The sequence below is a fragment of the Odocoileus virginianus genome, chromosome 6, assembly GCF_023699985.2.
Source record: "Odocoileus virginianus isolate 20LAN1187 ecotype Illinois chromosome 6, Ovbor_1.2, whole genome shotgun sequence".
In the NCBI taxonomy this organism is placed as follows: domain Eukaryota; kingdom Metazoa; phylum Chordata; class Mammalia; order Artiodactyla; family Cervidae; genus Odocoileus; species Odocoileus virginianus.
Genome location: NC_069679.1, coordinates 11,034,066 through 11,046,818, shown reverse-complemented (window position 1 = coordinate 11,046,818; position 12,753 = coordinate 11,034,066). Strand labels below are relative to the sequence as shown.

General features: G+C 38.8%; 2 protein-coding genes across 13 annotated transcripts in view; one reads left to right on the top strand and one right to left on the bottom strand.

Moving 5' to 3' along the window:
* LRRC49 (leucine rich repeat containing 49) overlaps positions 1–1,594 on the bottom strand; it is a 153,218-nt gene extending 151,624 nt beyond the window's left edge. For 5 of the 12 annotated variants that reach the window (XM_070468737.1, XM_070468738.1, XM_070468740.1 and 2 more), the window contains exons 1-2: positions 1,311–1,594; positions 612–668 (exon numbers count right to left, since the gene is read on the bottom strand). In XM_070468737.1, the coding sequence (XP_070324838.1) occupies positions 612–668; positions 1,311–1,358 (105 nt within the window). In that variant the 5' untranslated portion in view covers positions 1,359–1,594. Of the gene's footprint in view, positions 1–611; positions 669–785; positions 828–1,143; positions 1,240–1,310 lie in introns of those variants that run through there. The other 7 variants (XM_070468744.1, XM_070468745.1, XM_070468743.1 and 4 more) reach the window with 7 other exon arrangements.
* A 49-nt stretch (positions 1,595–1,643) lies between these two features.
* On the top strand, positions 1,644–3,743 carry THAP10 (THAP domain containing 10). Its single transcript, XM_070468751.1, is given in 4 exon segments — positions 1,644–2,015; positions 2,018–2,224; positions 2,227–2,273; positions 2,276–3,743. Coding segments are annotated over 4 exon segments (642 nt in total). The 5' UTR covers positions 1,644–1,834; the 3' UTR covers positions 2,483–3,743.
* The last annotated feature ends 9,010 nt before the right edge of the window (positions 3,744–12,753 follow it).

Genomic DNA, 12,753 nt, shown 5'->3' with positions numbered 1-12,753 from the left:
TCAGTAGTAAAACATGTCATCATTTTACCCACTACTAAGAAAGAAAAACTTTCCCAATTAAAATACTAATATGATCTGCCATCAGTTTTAAGAAGGATTCTGATTTAATGCTTAAATGCCAAAAAAGAAAAAAAAACCCATCTTACATCTTTCAATTGATGAAATAAGATTCAGTTTGTAAAGGAGGTGAGGTTTTTTTGGCTTTGCTTCGATTTTTTTAAATTGATGTACAGTTAATTTATAATACTATATTAGCTTCAGATACATGATGTTGTGATTCAGTACTTTTATAAATTATACTCCATTAAAAGTTATTACAAAATAATGGTTATAATTCTCTGAGATATACAATATATCCTTCTTGCTTATCTATTTTATACACAATTTTTTATCACTTAATCCTATACCCCTAATTTGCCCCCCCCTTCCCTCTCTTTGGTAACTACTAGTTGGATTTGTGTAGGCAAAAAATAAAAATTAGCTTCAAAGTAGAGACCAAAGTAAATATACTTAAATTTTCCAGTTTAGACTCTGCTCTTTAAATCATGCTATTTGTGCAGAATATAAAACAATTTATATTCAATCTAAATACAAATCTGCTTGAATCTTACTTTGTTTTTTTCAGGAAGCGATGATGTTTGAATAACCAGATGAAGCCCACAGTTCACCTACAATGTAAAAATTAAACCATAAAATATGCTCTTAACTTATACACACACACACTCCTCCCCAAAACAGTACATAAAGATATAACCAAAAAAATTTGAATGAAACAGAATGCTCACTTTTTGTTTGTTTCTGGTAAATAATCATGTTCTGGATATTTGCTGAAAACAATAAAATTGCAACTAATAATTAAAAGGTTTCACTGTGATTTAGCTTCCAAAATGTCTGCAATTTAACCCTCTACTTAGCACCTCAGGCCTTCGTCACCTGCCATTTGAGGTCTAAGTAAATATCTCAGTGAGACAGGTAAAGGAGGTGGGGGTGCCTGTTAATATTTTATGAATTAAAAAAAAAAAGGAATTGACCAGTTAAAGGAATTTAAATGAAGCTTAGCCTTTCACAGCAGACCAGCTCCACCTTCTGGGAAGCGCAGATCCTGGACAAGACTTTGAATACCCATCACACAATGTTAAATACCCTCCAAGTGCCTTGGTCCAGTCCACGAACCTCAAGCCTCGGTCAGACAATAGCTTAAGCAGACTGAGCGGTCCTGGTCTCAATACAGCTCATCACCTAGGACAAAGACGCCAGTCAGAAAGGACGGTGCGAATGGAAATAAAGAGAAAGTAGGAAACCCAACCTACGTTGCTTGCAGCCCGGCCAGAAACAGAGCGGTATTTCCCGGGAATCATGGCAGGAGACAGTCCAAGAAGATCAGTTAGATCTGCCTTAGAAATGACGCTACAGCACAGATTCAGAGACCGAAAGGGGTCATCTCCTAGGCAACCCGCTCAGGAGTTACCATGGAAACCTTCATTTCCGGTCTGGTCCTCCCCCAAATCCACTGGTCAATGCTCTCGTTAGAAGGCCCATTTGAAGGGCCCAAAATGTCAGCATTTCCTCGTTCTAGTTTCCCGGTTTCAGAAAAAACAGACCGTTAAGGTGAAGAGGAGAATAAAACGAGGAAGAGGCCGGCCACCTCGGTAGCTATGACAACCACCACTTCCGGTCCGTCCCTCTTTACTGCCCACCTCAGCTGGGCCCGCGCGAAATTTGTATCCGTTTGCCTGCTCTCAGGGGAAGACCGCTGGAAGGAGGAGGACCTCCAACAGCCGGGTACTCTCCAAGGTAGGGGCCGCACTTTGGCATTTTCTCGCGGCCAAAGAAGATGCAGCAGAGACGGAGTCGGCCCGTGAGGGCCCTGGGAGTGCGAGGCCGTGCTGAGGATGCGGATTCCCAGCTCCCGGCCCCCAGCCCCGAGGCCGCTGCCTTGCCCATCCGCTGCGGCAACACCACCAAGTCCGGGAAGTTGCTGTTTCGCTTTCCCAAAAGACGGGGCCGTGCGGCTGCTGTGGACAGCTTCGTGCGGGGCCGCCGGCCAACTGGTACCGTTGTAGTGACAGCTCCGTCATCTGCTCCAAACACTTCGCTCCCGTCTGTTTTGATGTCTCTTCGGTTATCCAGAAGAATCTGTGCTTCTCCGAGCGCCTGCGACCCGTGTTGGGCGCCGTGTCCATCTTGCACCCGGTGGCCTCCCTGCTGAAACCTAAGGGGAAAGAAGAGGAGACGGAGCGGGCGGCCGGGGAAGGGAGGAAAGCCCCAGGCAGTCAGGCAGTCAGGCAGCCCCAGGCTACCCAAGGGCCAGCCTTCTGTACTCTCCTCTGGCTCGGCTAGAGGGCTTTCGGCTTCACAGATAAAGGGCCACCCGAAGAGTCCCCCGAGGGTCTCGCAAGGACCCTGGTCTGTGGTTAGGCTCCTTCACTTAGTGTCATTTTGGGAAAGTCACCTCACCACGACGGTTTTTGTTAATCAGTGATCTCCAAGAGCCTATTTAGCATTAACACTCTGGAATTATAGTTTCTTCTACCTCCTGTTCCCCAAAACACACACGCACACTCTTTCTTTTCCTTCACATTATGGAGACGCCTTCATTCTCCGCTCCTGAGTTTTTAAATACAAAGGATTTGAGTAAATCTCAAGAAATGAGGTACTTTAAACTTTCTGCATAGCGTATCGATGTATGATAAGCTGCACGAATTATCAATTATACCGTCAAAATGGTGGAGGAATGGGAATGCAAGATGCTAATGAAAATAGGGCTTTGCTGATGGACATCCCTTCCCCCTCCTAAACTTCCTCTTGACTAGTTGCCTTTAAATTAAATCGTTCCAGTGAGCTGAATTCTCCTATCCTTGCTCTCTTCTGCCTACTTTCTCAGTACTCATAAGATTGATTACACTTATTTTGCATCTGGTTGCTACTGCCTTCTTCCCAACTTCCCAACTTTTCAGCCTTCTTTGAGTTAGTCAAACTTCAGCCCTATCACTGTAACATAGATTAACGTATGACTCTTCATTGGATCTAAAAGATAAGTCAGCGGACCTGTAACTGACATTCTAGTTTTGAATATACAGAGGTATTCTTGAATTTTAGAGCTGAAGAAAACCTAATTGATCATATAGTCTAGATTCACAATTTTTGCACAAGGAAGCCAATCCAAGGTTAATTTCCTCAGGTTAATTGCCTATAATCTTTTCTCTAGGTCCAATCACCAGACAGAAACTTTCTGCAATACCAACCTGCTTCCTACATGGGGTGGGTGCTTAAGACCCTTTAATGACATCCAGCAGTTATTAAGATGGAGAATAAAATTATTAACAAAGTCCCTGCATGCTTTTTGCCCCTGCTTGCGACAGCAGTCCAGCTCCAGTCCATGGTCTTTGTTGCTCACTGTGCACCAATCATGCTGATCTTTTCCGTTTTTGAACATACTATATTCTTTCCTACCAAGTCTTTTCTGAATTATTTCATATAATGCCCTGGAATTATGCCCCTGCCTTTCCCCATCATCACCAATTAAATCCTTTTACTTCAAAAATCTGTTCAAACATCCTTCCCTTTTGATCTCCTAATTTTATATTCTCATTCTTCAAACACCTCAGTAGCACATGTACTTCAGCTGCACTCATCACAGTTGTCATGAAATAATTATGTATTTTGCTTAATATAATGTTTGTCCTCACATTAGAATGGAAGCTCTCTGACTGCAGGGCTCTTATCTGATTTCTTCATTATTGAATTGCCAGTAATAGAGCAATATTTTGCAAATTTAAGGAATTCAGTAAATATTTGTGGAATGATTATATGACTATAAGAACAGTTTTCTTTAGTACAATGGAATTTCAGTTCTCTGCCAATTTCCCTTCTCACCAAACTGTATAGCACTCAGGAAATCTCTGCCTTTTCCTTGAACCAACTCCCCACCATCATTACCTAGCCAGTCTTTACCCAAGCCCATATTTATACATCTATCTATAGATATATGTAAATATGTAGTAAAAAAGTTATACATGTGCCACACATGCCTAGCCAGTCTTTACCCAAGCCCATATTTATACATCTATCTATAGATATATGTAAATATGTAGTAGAAAAGTTATACATGTGCCACACATGCCTTTATACTGTTTTTCTCTTTTTCATAATTCTCCCATCTAATAAAAAACTGGGAGAAGAAAAGCCAGGCTAATAAAACAACCAAACATTTTATAATACAACAAATGCTAACTATTAAGAAATCCAGAATAGATACCAACTCTGTTTTTCAATTAATAAATATATCCAGCCAGCATTTCTAACAATCCATATTACATTAATATATATGCTGAGTTATTAGGAGACTGTGTAGGTTTTAACAATAGTACTTTATAAGTATAGCAATAAATAGACTTGATAGCAATAAATATTTTTAGCCTTGATAGCAATAAATTTAGGTTTGATAGCAGTAAATTTTTAGCCAGGTCTGGACCCCAATAGCATCTCTAAAAATCATTACCTGTGCCACCCACCTCTCACTCCTTCCCCCGCTCACTTTTTCTTTTCAGGACAAACTGACTAAACAGCAGATTTCCAGTCATTCTACAGCATTTATTGAGGAGCTGTTGTAAACACTGTCTTCTCTGGTGGCTTGGTGGTAAAGAATCCACCTGCCAATGCAGGAGATGCCAGTTTGATCCCTGGGTTGGGAAGATACCCTGGAAAAGGAAATGGCAACCCATTCCAGAGTTCTTGGGACTTCCCTAGTGGCTCAGATGATAAAGAATCTGCCTGCAATGAAGGAGACCTGGGTTCAATCCCTGGTTAGGAAAGATCCTTTGGAGAAGAGCATGGCAACCCACTCCAGTTCAGTGTTCCTGCCTGGGAAATCCCAAGGACAGAAGAGCCTATTGGGCTACAGTCCATGGATCACAAAAGAGTCAGACACAACTTTGCAACTAAACAACAATTTTAAACACTGTTTTAGGTGTTTGGTGCTATAGGTAGATAAATAGAAGTATGAATGTAGCCTATCTTCAGGGAGCTTGAGGAAAGATTAGGGACCACCCCCAAGGAAGAAAGGGGGTTCTGATGCGCACCATACACTGGTAATTTGTTTCATGTAGCTAGGATTATTGTCTCTCCTTAACTATTAATTTTGCATCCTTGTTTTTCTAACCCAACTATATTTTTTATACTTTAAATTCCGATACAGCAAAGTATAGCAATGTGCTTAGATCATTAAATGACCAGAAGCTGAGCATGTGTAACCACTATGTAAGTCAAAGAAATAAAACATTACTAGCAACTCTGCTGAAGCTGAAACTCCAGTAGTTTGGCCACCTCATGTGAAGAGTTGACTCATTGGAAAAGACCCTGATGCTGGGAGGGATTGGGGGCAGGAGGAGAAGGGGACGACAGAGGATGAGATGGCTGGATGGCATCACCGACTTGATGGGCATGAGTTTGAGTAAACTCCGGGAGTTGGTGATGGGCAGGGAGACCTGGCGTGCTGCAATTCATGGGGTCGCAAAGAGTCAGACACGACTGAGCGACTGAACTGAATTGACGGAGCAACTCAAGAGCCCAAGCCTCAGTCCCCTCAACCCTCCTCAAAGCAACCAAGTTTGCTTTCTTTTGAACTTAATATAAATAGATTCATATTGTTGGCATTTCTTGCACCTGGCTTTTTTATTCAACAATATATTTGTGAGATTTATCCATGTTGTTGCATATAATATAGCAGTAATTTGTTTACATTATTATATAGCAATCCATTGTTCAAATATACAAAAATTTTTTTATCTCTTATTGTTGGACATCTAGATTGTTACCATTTGAGGGCTATTTTAAGTAATGATGCTGTAAATATCCTTCTACATGTCTTTTTCATATGATCTCCCTTAAGATTGACTAGTTTGATCTCCTTACTGTCCACGACTTTCAGGAATCTTCTCCAGCACTACAGTTCGAAGGCATCAATTGTTTGGCGTTCTGCCTTTATGGTCCAACTGTCACAACCATACATGACCACTGGGAAGATCATAGCCTTGACTATACAGACCTTTGTCGGCAGAGTTATGTTTCTACTTTTCAACACATTGTCTAGGTTTGTCATCGCTTTCTTGCCAAAAAGCAATCATCTTCTAATTTCATGGCTACAGTCACCATCCTCAGTGATTCTGGAGCTCAAGAAGAGGAAATCAGTCACTAATTCCACCTTTTCCCCTTCTATTTGCCATGCAGTAATGGGGCCAGATACCATGATCTTCGTTTTTTAATATTTAGTCTTAAGCCAGCTCTTTTACTTCTCCTCCTTCACCCTCATCAAGAGGCTCTTCAGTTCCTCTTCACTTTGTGCCATTAGAGTGGTATCATCCTCATATCTGAGGTTGTTGTATTTCTCCCACCTGTCTGGATTCCAGCTTGTAACTCAGCCTGGCATTTCTCATGATGGGCTCAGCATATAGGTTAAACAAACAGGGTGACAGCAACTTGTTGTATGCCTTTCTTAATCTTGAACCAATCAGTTGTTCCATACAAGATTCTGACTGTTGCTTCTAGATCTGCATACAGGTTTCAGACTACTAGCAGCATAATCAGAGTGTATGTTGTTTCACGTTCTTGTTTACACTTAGGTTGTCAGTCTTTCACACTGAGTCCTTTTGAAAGGTTTACTTTGCATTTTTCATTTCATAAATGAAATTAAGGAACAACTTTTCAAATGTTAATTGAACATTTGGATAGCCTCTTGAGTGATAATGCCCATTTTTCTGTTGGATTATCTTTTTCTGATTGATTTAGAGTTCTTAATACATTTTGTCCTCACATCCTCTTCTCCTCTTTGCACTTAATAGTGTTTTTTGTTGTACTGAGCTTTTTTCTCTTTTTGATGTATTTAGTTCTTAATTTTAATGTAAGCCAACCTAACAGTCTTTTTTTCTGAATACTTAATGCTTAAAACATGCTACTTTGCTTTTCTTCGTAAATTTACTGTTTCTAGTGTTTACATTCATATTTATAATCCATTCAGTGTTTTTCTGTATGAGGTGGACTTTGTTTCATTTTTTCCTCATAGAGAGATACCCTATTGACTTAGCGTCTTTTATGGAAAAGACTAGCATTTCCTCATTGTCCTGCAGTGTCAACTTTGTCATAAATCAAGTTGTCAATATGTGTGTCAATCATACACACATTAGCCTGTTCCCACATTTTAAAATTCTGCTCCATTTACCTGTTTGCAAATCTTTACACCATTATCACAGTGCTTTAATTACTATAGCTTATGCTAGGAATTAATATCCAGGACTTCCCTCATGGTCCAGTGGCTAAGACTCCATGCTCCCAATGCAGGGGGCCTAGATTCAACCCCTGGTCAAGGGACTAGATTCCATATGCTGCAACCAAAGATTCCACATGCTGCAACTGAAAAAAAGATCTGACATGCCACAACTAAAGGCCCGGCCTAGCCAAATAAATTTAAAAAAAATAATAATGATTAATACTCATTTGGCATATTTTCCTGATGAATGCTTATTTTCAATAATGATTGTTTTTTATGCCATTAGTTTAAATGTACTTTCTAAAATTCTTAATTCTTATAAGCCCTTAATCTAAATCAAAGTTGAGGTCATTGAGTAAGTAATTTTACTTTATATGAAGGTTACTATTAAAAATCACAGAACATGGAAAATAAAACATGTGGTCATTGTACAACCAAAGAAAATGAATATCCAGATTATTAATTCCCCTTACCTCATTCATCTTCCTTATCCATTCATCTGTTGATGAGCCCTTAGGTTGCTTCCATATCTTAGCTATTGTAAATAATGCTGCTATGAACATTGAGCTGCACATTGAAAGATTTACAGTATTTTTCTTTAATTTTTAAAGGCCTTACTGTTTTTAGAAAAGTTTTAGGTTCCCAGCACAATTGAGAGGAAGATAGGTTTACCCACTGCACCCACACACATGCATAGCCTTCTCCATTATCAGCATCCCCCACCAGAATGGTACATTTGTTCCAGTTGATGAACCTACAGTGATATATCATTATCACCCAAAATCCATCCTTAACATTACAGTTCACTCTCTCATCTTTCTACTTTTTCAATTTTTATTTACCATTCTTCTCTTTAACTTCTTGAGCATTAAATTAGACCATTGATTTTCAGGATTTTTGTAGTGAATGGCAGATGGAGCAGCTGAGATTGACATGCTTATTTCCCAAAAGTAGAGTTCAGTAGAGTGGTATTATTTGAGGAAAACTCCTGAAATGATGACACATTAAAAATACCTTGTGAAATACTTTTTTGAATGGTGTTAAAACTGCAATCTAACTTAATCAAGCCTAATAAAATTTTTCTATAGTATTACGTACATTTAAGCATAAATGTATACAATGAGCATAGCATTGACTGAATCCCACAAGTTTTAGATTTCAGATATTTTAATTATTATTTAGTGGAAAGCATCTAATTTCCACTGTAATTTTACCATGGGTTTGCTGCTGCTGCTGCTAAGTTACTTCAGTCGTGTCTGACTCTGTGCGACCCCATAGACGTCAGCCCACCAGGCTCCCCCATCCCTGGGATTCTCCAGGCAAGAACACTGGAGTGGGTTGCCATTTCCTTCTCCAATATCATGGGTTTAGAAGTATATTAAAAATTTCCTAACATGCAGGCATTTTGTAGTTGTATTTTTGTTAAAGACTTCTAGGTCAATTATACTGTCACCAGAGAATATACAACATATGGATTTAATCTTTTGAAATGTATTGAAACTATATGAGGCCTAACATGGGTCAGTTTTTATGAATGTTCCGTGTACACTTGAGATGACGTGCGTTCTGCAGTTGGGTATGTTTCTCCGTATATGTCTATTAATCATGTTGTTTAAATTTCTTATCCCTGTGGAATTTTTGCCTACTTACTAGTTACTAAGAGAGGTATGTTAAAAATCTTCCACCTCAGTTTTTAATGTACATATTTAGCCTTCTAACTCTAACAATTTTGTGTTACATATTTTGAAGCTGTGTTATTATATAGCACCAATAGAGCAATTCCAGCTTTCTGTAGGTTAATGTTGCCATAGTACATCTTTTTACACTCTTTTTATTTCAGTCTTTCTGTATCTTTAAGAGTTTAGACATTACTGTGCCTTATGGTTGTCCCTTTGAAGAGACTATAGCTTTTGTCTCCTCCCGAGTTTTTCTCTTTGTTTTCCACTTTGACTATAATATGCATAGATATGGTTTCCTTAGTTTTCATTTACTTATTTATATTTGGCCGTGCTGGGTCTTTCCTGCTGCATGTGAACTTTCTCTAGTTGCAGTGAGTGGGGCTACTTTGCAGTTGTGGTGGGTGGGCTTCTCACTGTGGTGGCTTCTCTTGTGGAGCACAGGCTCTAGGGTCTTTGGGCTCAGTATTTGCTGCTCGTGGGCTCTAGATGCACAGGCTCAGTAGTTGTGGTGCAGGGCTTTATTTGCCCCATGTCACGTGGAATCTTCCCGGACCAAGGATCAAACCCATGTCCCCTGGGACCACTAGGAAGTCCCTGTTGTTTTTATTTTAGTGAATACATTTGTTACTTTTGTAAAACCATGATTAATGCCTTCTATTCATTTTGGTAAATTCTCAGATATTATTTGTTCAAATATGGTTTCTGTCCCATTTTCTCTGTTATACTTTGGGGCTACAATTAATATTACATGTTATGCTTTTTCATCTTATCTGCTATTTGTTTTAATGACCTTTTCTATAGTCTCCATCATTTTGTCTTTCTCTCCCTCATTCTAAATGTTTTCTTTTGACTCATGTTCCAGTTGATTAATAAATATCTGGAATTCTGTTTCTTAAGCTTTTAATATAAATAAATAATCATGTATGTGCACAAAAGATTTATATTTAAAGATTTCTAATATTATGGATTATTTTAATAAATTATAGTTTTTGCAATAGATTATATACAGCCATAAAAATTATAATAAAAATTGTATGTAGACTATTTATTAACATAGAAACATGTATTAAAGAGGAAAAAAGATTATAAAACATATCAGAATTTTAATAAATAAAATATAAAGATAAGAAATATAACAAAATATGAAGTTGTTAACCATAAATGATGGAATTATGGCTAATTTTTTCTTTTTGCTTCTCCGTTTGGCACAAATTTTCTTCAGTGATAAAATGTTGTTATAAAGAGAACAAAAGGTATTTCTTAAAGCCTGAATAAATTCCTAAAACTCCATTTTATCAGCTGTACATCTGTTTTGTAAAGAAATGTATACTTATTCTAGACTTCTATAATGCTTGGCTTAGAAATAGACATAGTTGTCAAAATTAGTCATAATTTTATAAACACAAAGATAAGATTTCAATTTTTATTTAAATCCTCAAAAATAGTAGGTGTAATTATTCATGTTACAAAGGGACTCTACTAAAATTTCTTCATAAAGTTTCTTTAACTTGGGTATTAATAGCTTGTGCAAAGATGGGCTCAATGAAGGACAGAAATGGTATGGACCTAACAGAAGCAGAAGATATTAAGAAGAGGTGGCAAGAATACACAGAAGAACTGTACAAAAAAGATTTTCATGACCCAGATAATCACGATGATGTGATCACTCACCTAGAGCCAGACATCCTGGAATGTGAAGTCAAGTGGGCCTTAAGAAGCATCACTACAAACAAAGCTAGTGGAGGTGATGGAATTCCAGTTGAGCTCTTTCACATTCTGAAGGATGATGCTGTGAAAGTGCTGCACTCAATATGCCAGCAAATTTGGAAAACTCAGCAGTGGCCACAGGACTGGGAAAGGTCAGTTTTCATTCTAATCCCAAAGAAAAGCAATGCCAAAGAATGCTCAAACTACCACACAATTGCACTCATCTCACACACTAGTAAAGTAATGCTCAAAATTCTCCAAGCCAGCAATACGTGAACTGTGAAATTCAGATGTTCAAGCTGGTTTTAGAAAAGGCAGAGGAACCAGAGATCAAATTGCCAACATTTGCTGGATCATTGAAAAAGCAAGAGAGTTCCAGAAAAACATCTATTTCTGCTTTATTGACTATGCCAAAGCCTTTGACTGCGTGGATCACAATAAACTGTGGAAAATTCTGAAGAAGATAGGAATACCAGACCACCTGACCTGCCTCTTGAGAAACCTGTATGCAGTTCAGGAAGCAACAGTTAGAACTGGTCATGGAACAACAGGCTGGTTCCAGATAGGAAAAGGAGTACGTCAAGGCTGTATATTGTCACCCTGCTTATTTAACTTATATGCAGAGTACATCATGAGAAACGCTGGGCTGGAAGAAGCACAAGCTGGAATCAAGATTGCCAGGAGAAATATCAATAACCTCAGATATGCAGATATACACCACCCTTATGGCAGAAAGTGAAGAAGAATTAAGAGCCTCTTGATGAAAGTGAAAGAGGAGAGAGAAAAAGTTGGCTTAAAGCTCAACATTCAGAAAACTAAGATCATGGCATCCAGTTCCATCACTTCATGGCAAATAGATGGGGAAAAAGTGGAAACAGTGGCTGACTTTATTTTGTGGGGCTCTCAAAGCACTCCAGATGGTGATTGCAGCCATGAAATTAAAAGATGCTTACTCCTTTGAAGGAAAGCTATGACCAACCTAGACAGCACATTAAGAAGCAGAGACATTACTTTGCCAACAAAGGTCCGTCTAGTCAAGGCTATGGTTTTTCCAGTGGTCATGTATGGATGTGAGAGTTGGACTGTGAAGAAAGCTGAGTGCCGACAAATTGATGCTTTTGAACTATGGTGTTGGAGAAGACTCTTGAGAGTCCCTTGGACTGCAAGGAGATCCAACCAGTCCATCCTAAAGGAGATCAGTCCTGGGTGTTCATTGGAAGGACTGATGCTGAAGCTGAAACTCCAATACTTTGGCCATCTGATGTAAAGAGCTGACTCATTGGAAAAGACCCTGATGCTGAGAGGGATTGGGGGCAGGAGGAGAAGGGGACGACAGAGGATGAGATGGCTGGATGGCATCACCGACTCAATGGACATGAGTTTGAGTGAACTCCGGGAGTTGGTGATGGACAGGGAGGCCTTGCGTGCTGCAGTTCATGGGGTCACAAAGAGTCAGACACGACTGAGCGACTGAACTGAACTGAAATGAACAGCAACCAAAGGTGCTCACTGAAATATTTTTTCAATAGTGTAGGTAAAATTACAGAGCACTTCTTTTCATTTCTCTATTATTTATTTTTTCTTCCCACAACCCTTCTTACATTTTCATGTACCCTTTCTTAGCCTCTCCACGTAATTTGTAGGTACTCAGTTTTACATTACCTTCTAAATATCCAAATTCTCTTCCTTTCTACCTCTTATTTTCCCTACAAATAAAAATTTCCATTTCACACTGTAATTTTCCTCAGGAAAGCATTAAAAACATTAAAGCCAATCATGTCATCTTACTGAAGTATTCCTCATAATGTATAGAGGACTGATGATTATATTTTCTTAAATAATGTTACTGCTTTACTCTAATATTTAGTACTATTACAGTAATAGCTAGTAGTAGTATCTCTTCCAGCTGTTAACTTGGGGAAAATATAATGGGTTGTAAACAAATAGCTTAATAGCAAATAGATTTCTGCTGGACCACAGTGCTTAGCAATTTTTAATTTAGAAATAGTAAAGAACTGTATGGCAGAGTTCTTAAGAACTTGGGCTATCGAGCCAGCTTGCCTAGGTTCAAATTCCAGCCTTCCTGATATGTGATGTTTAAGT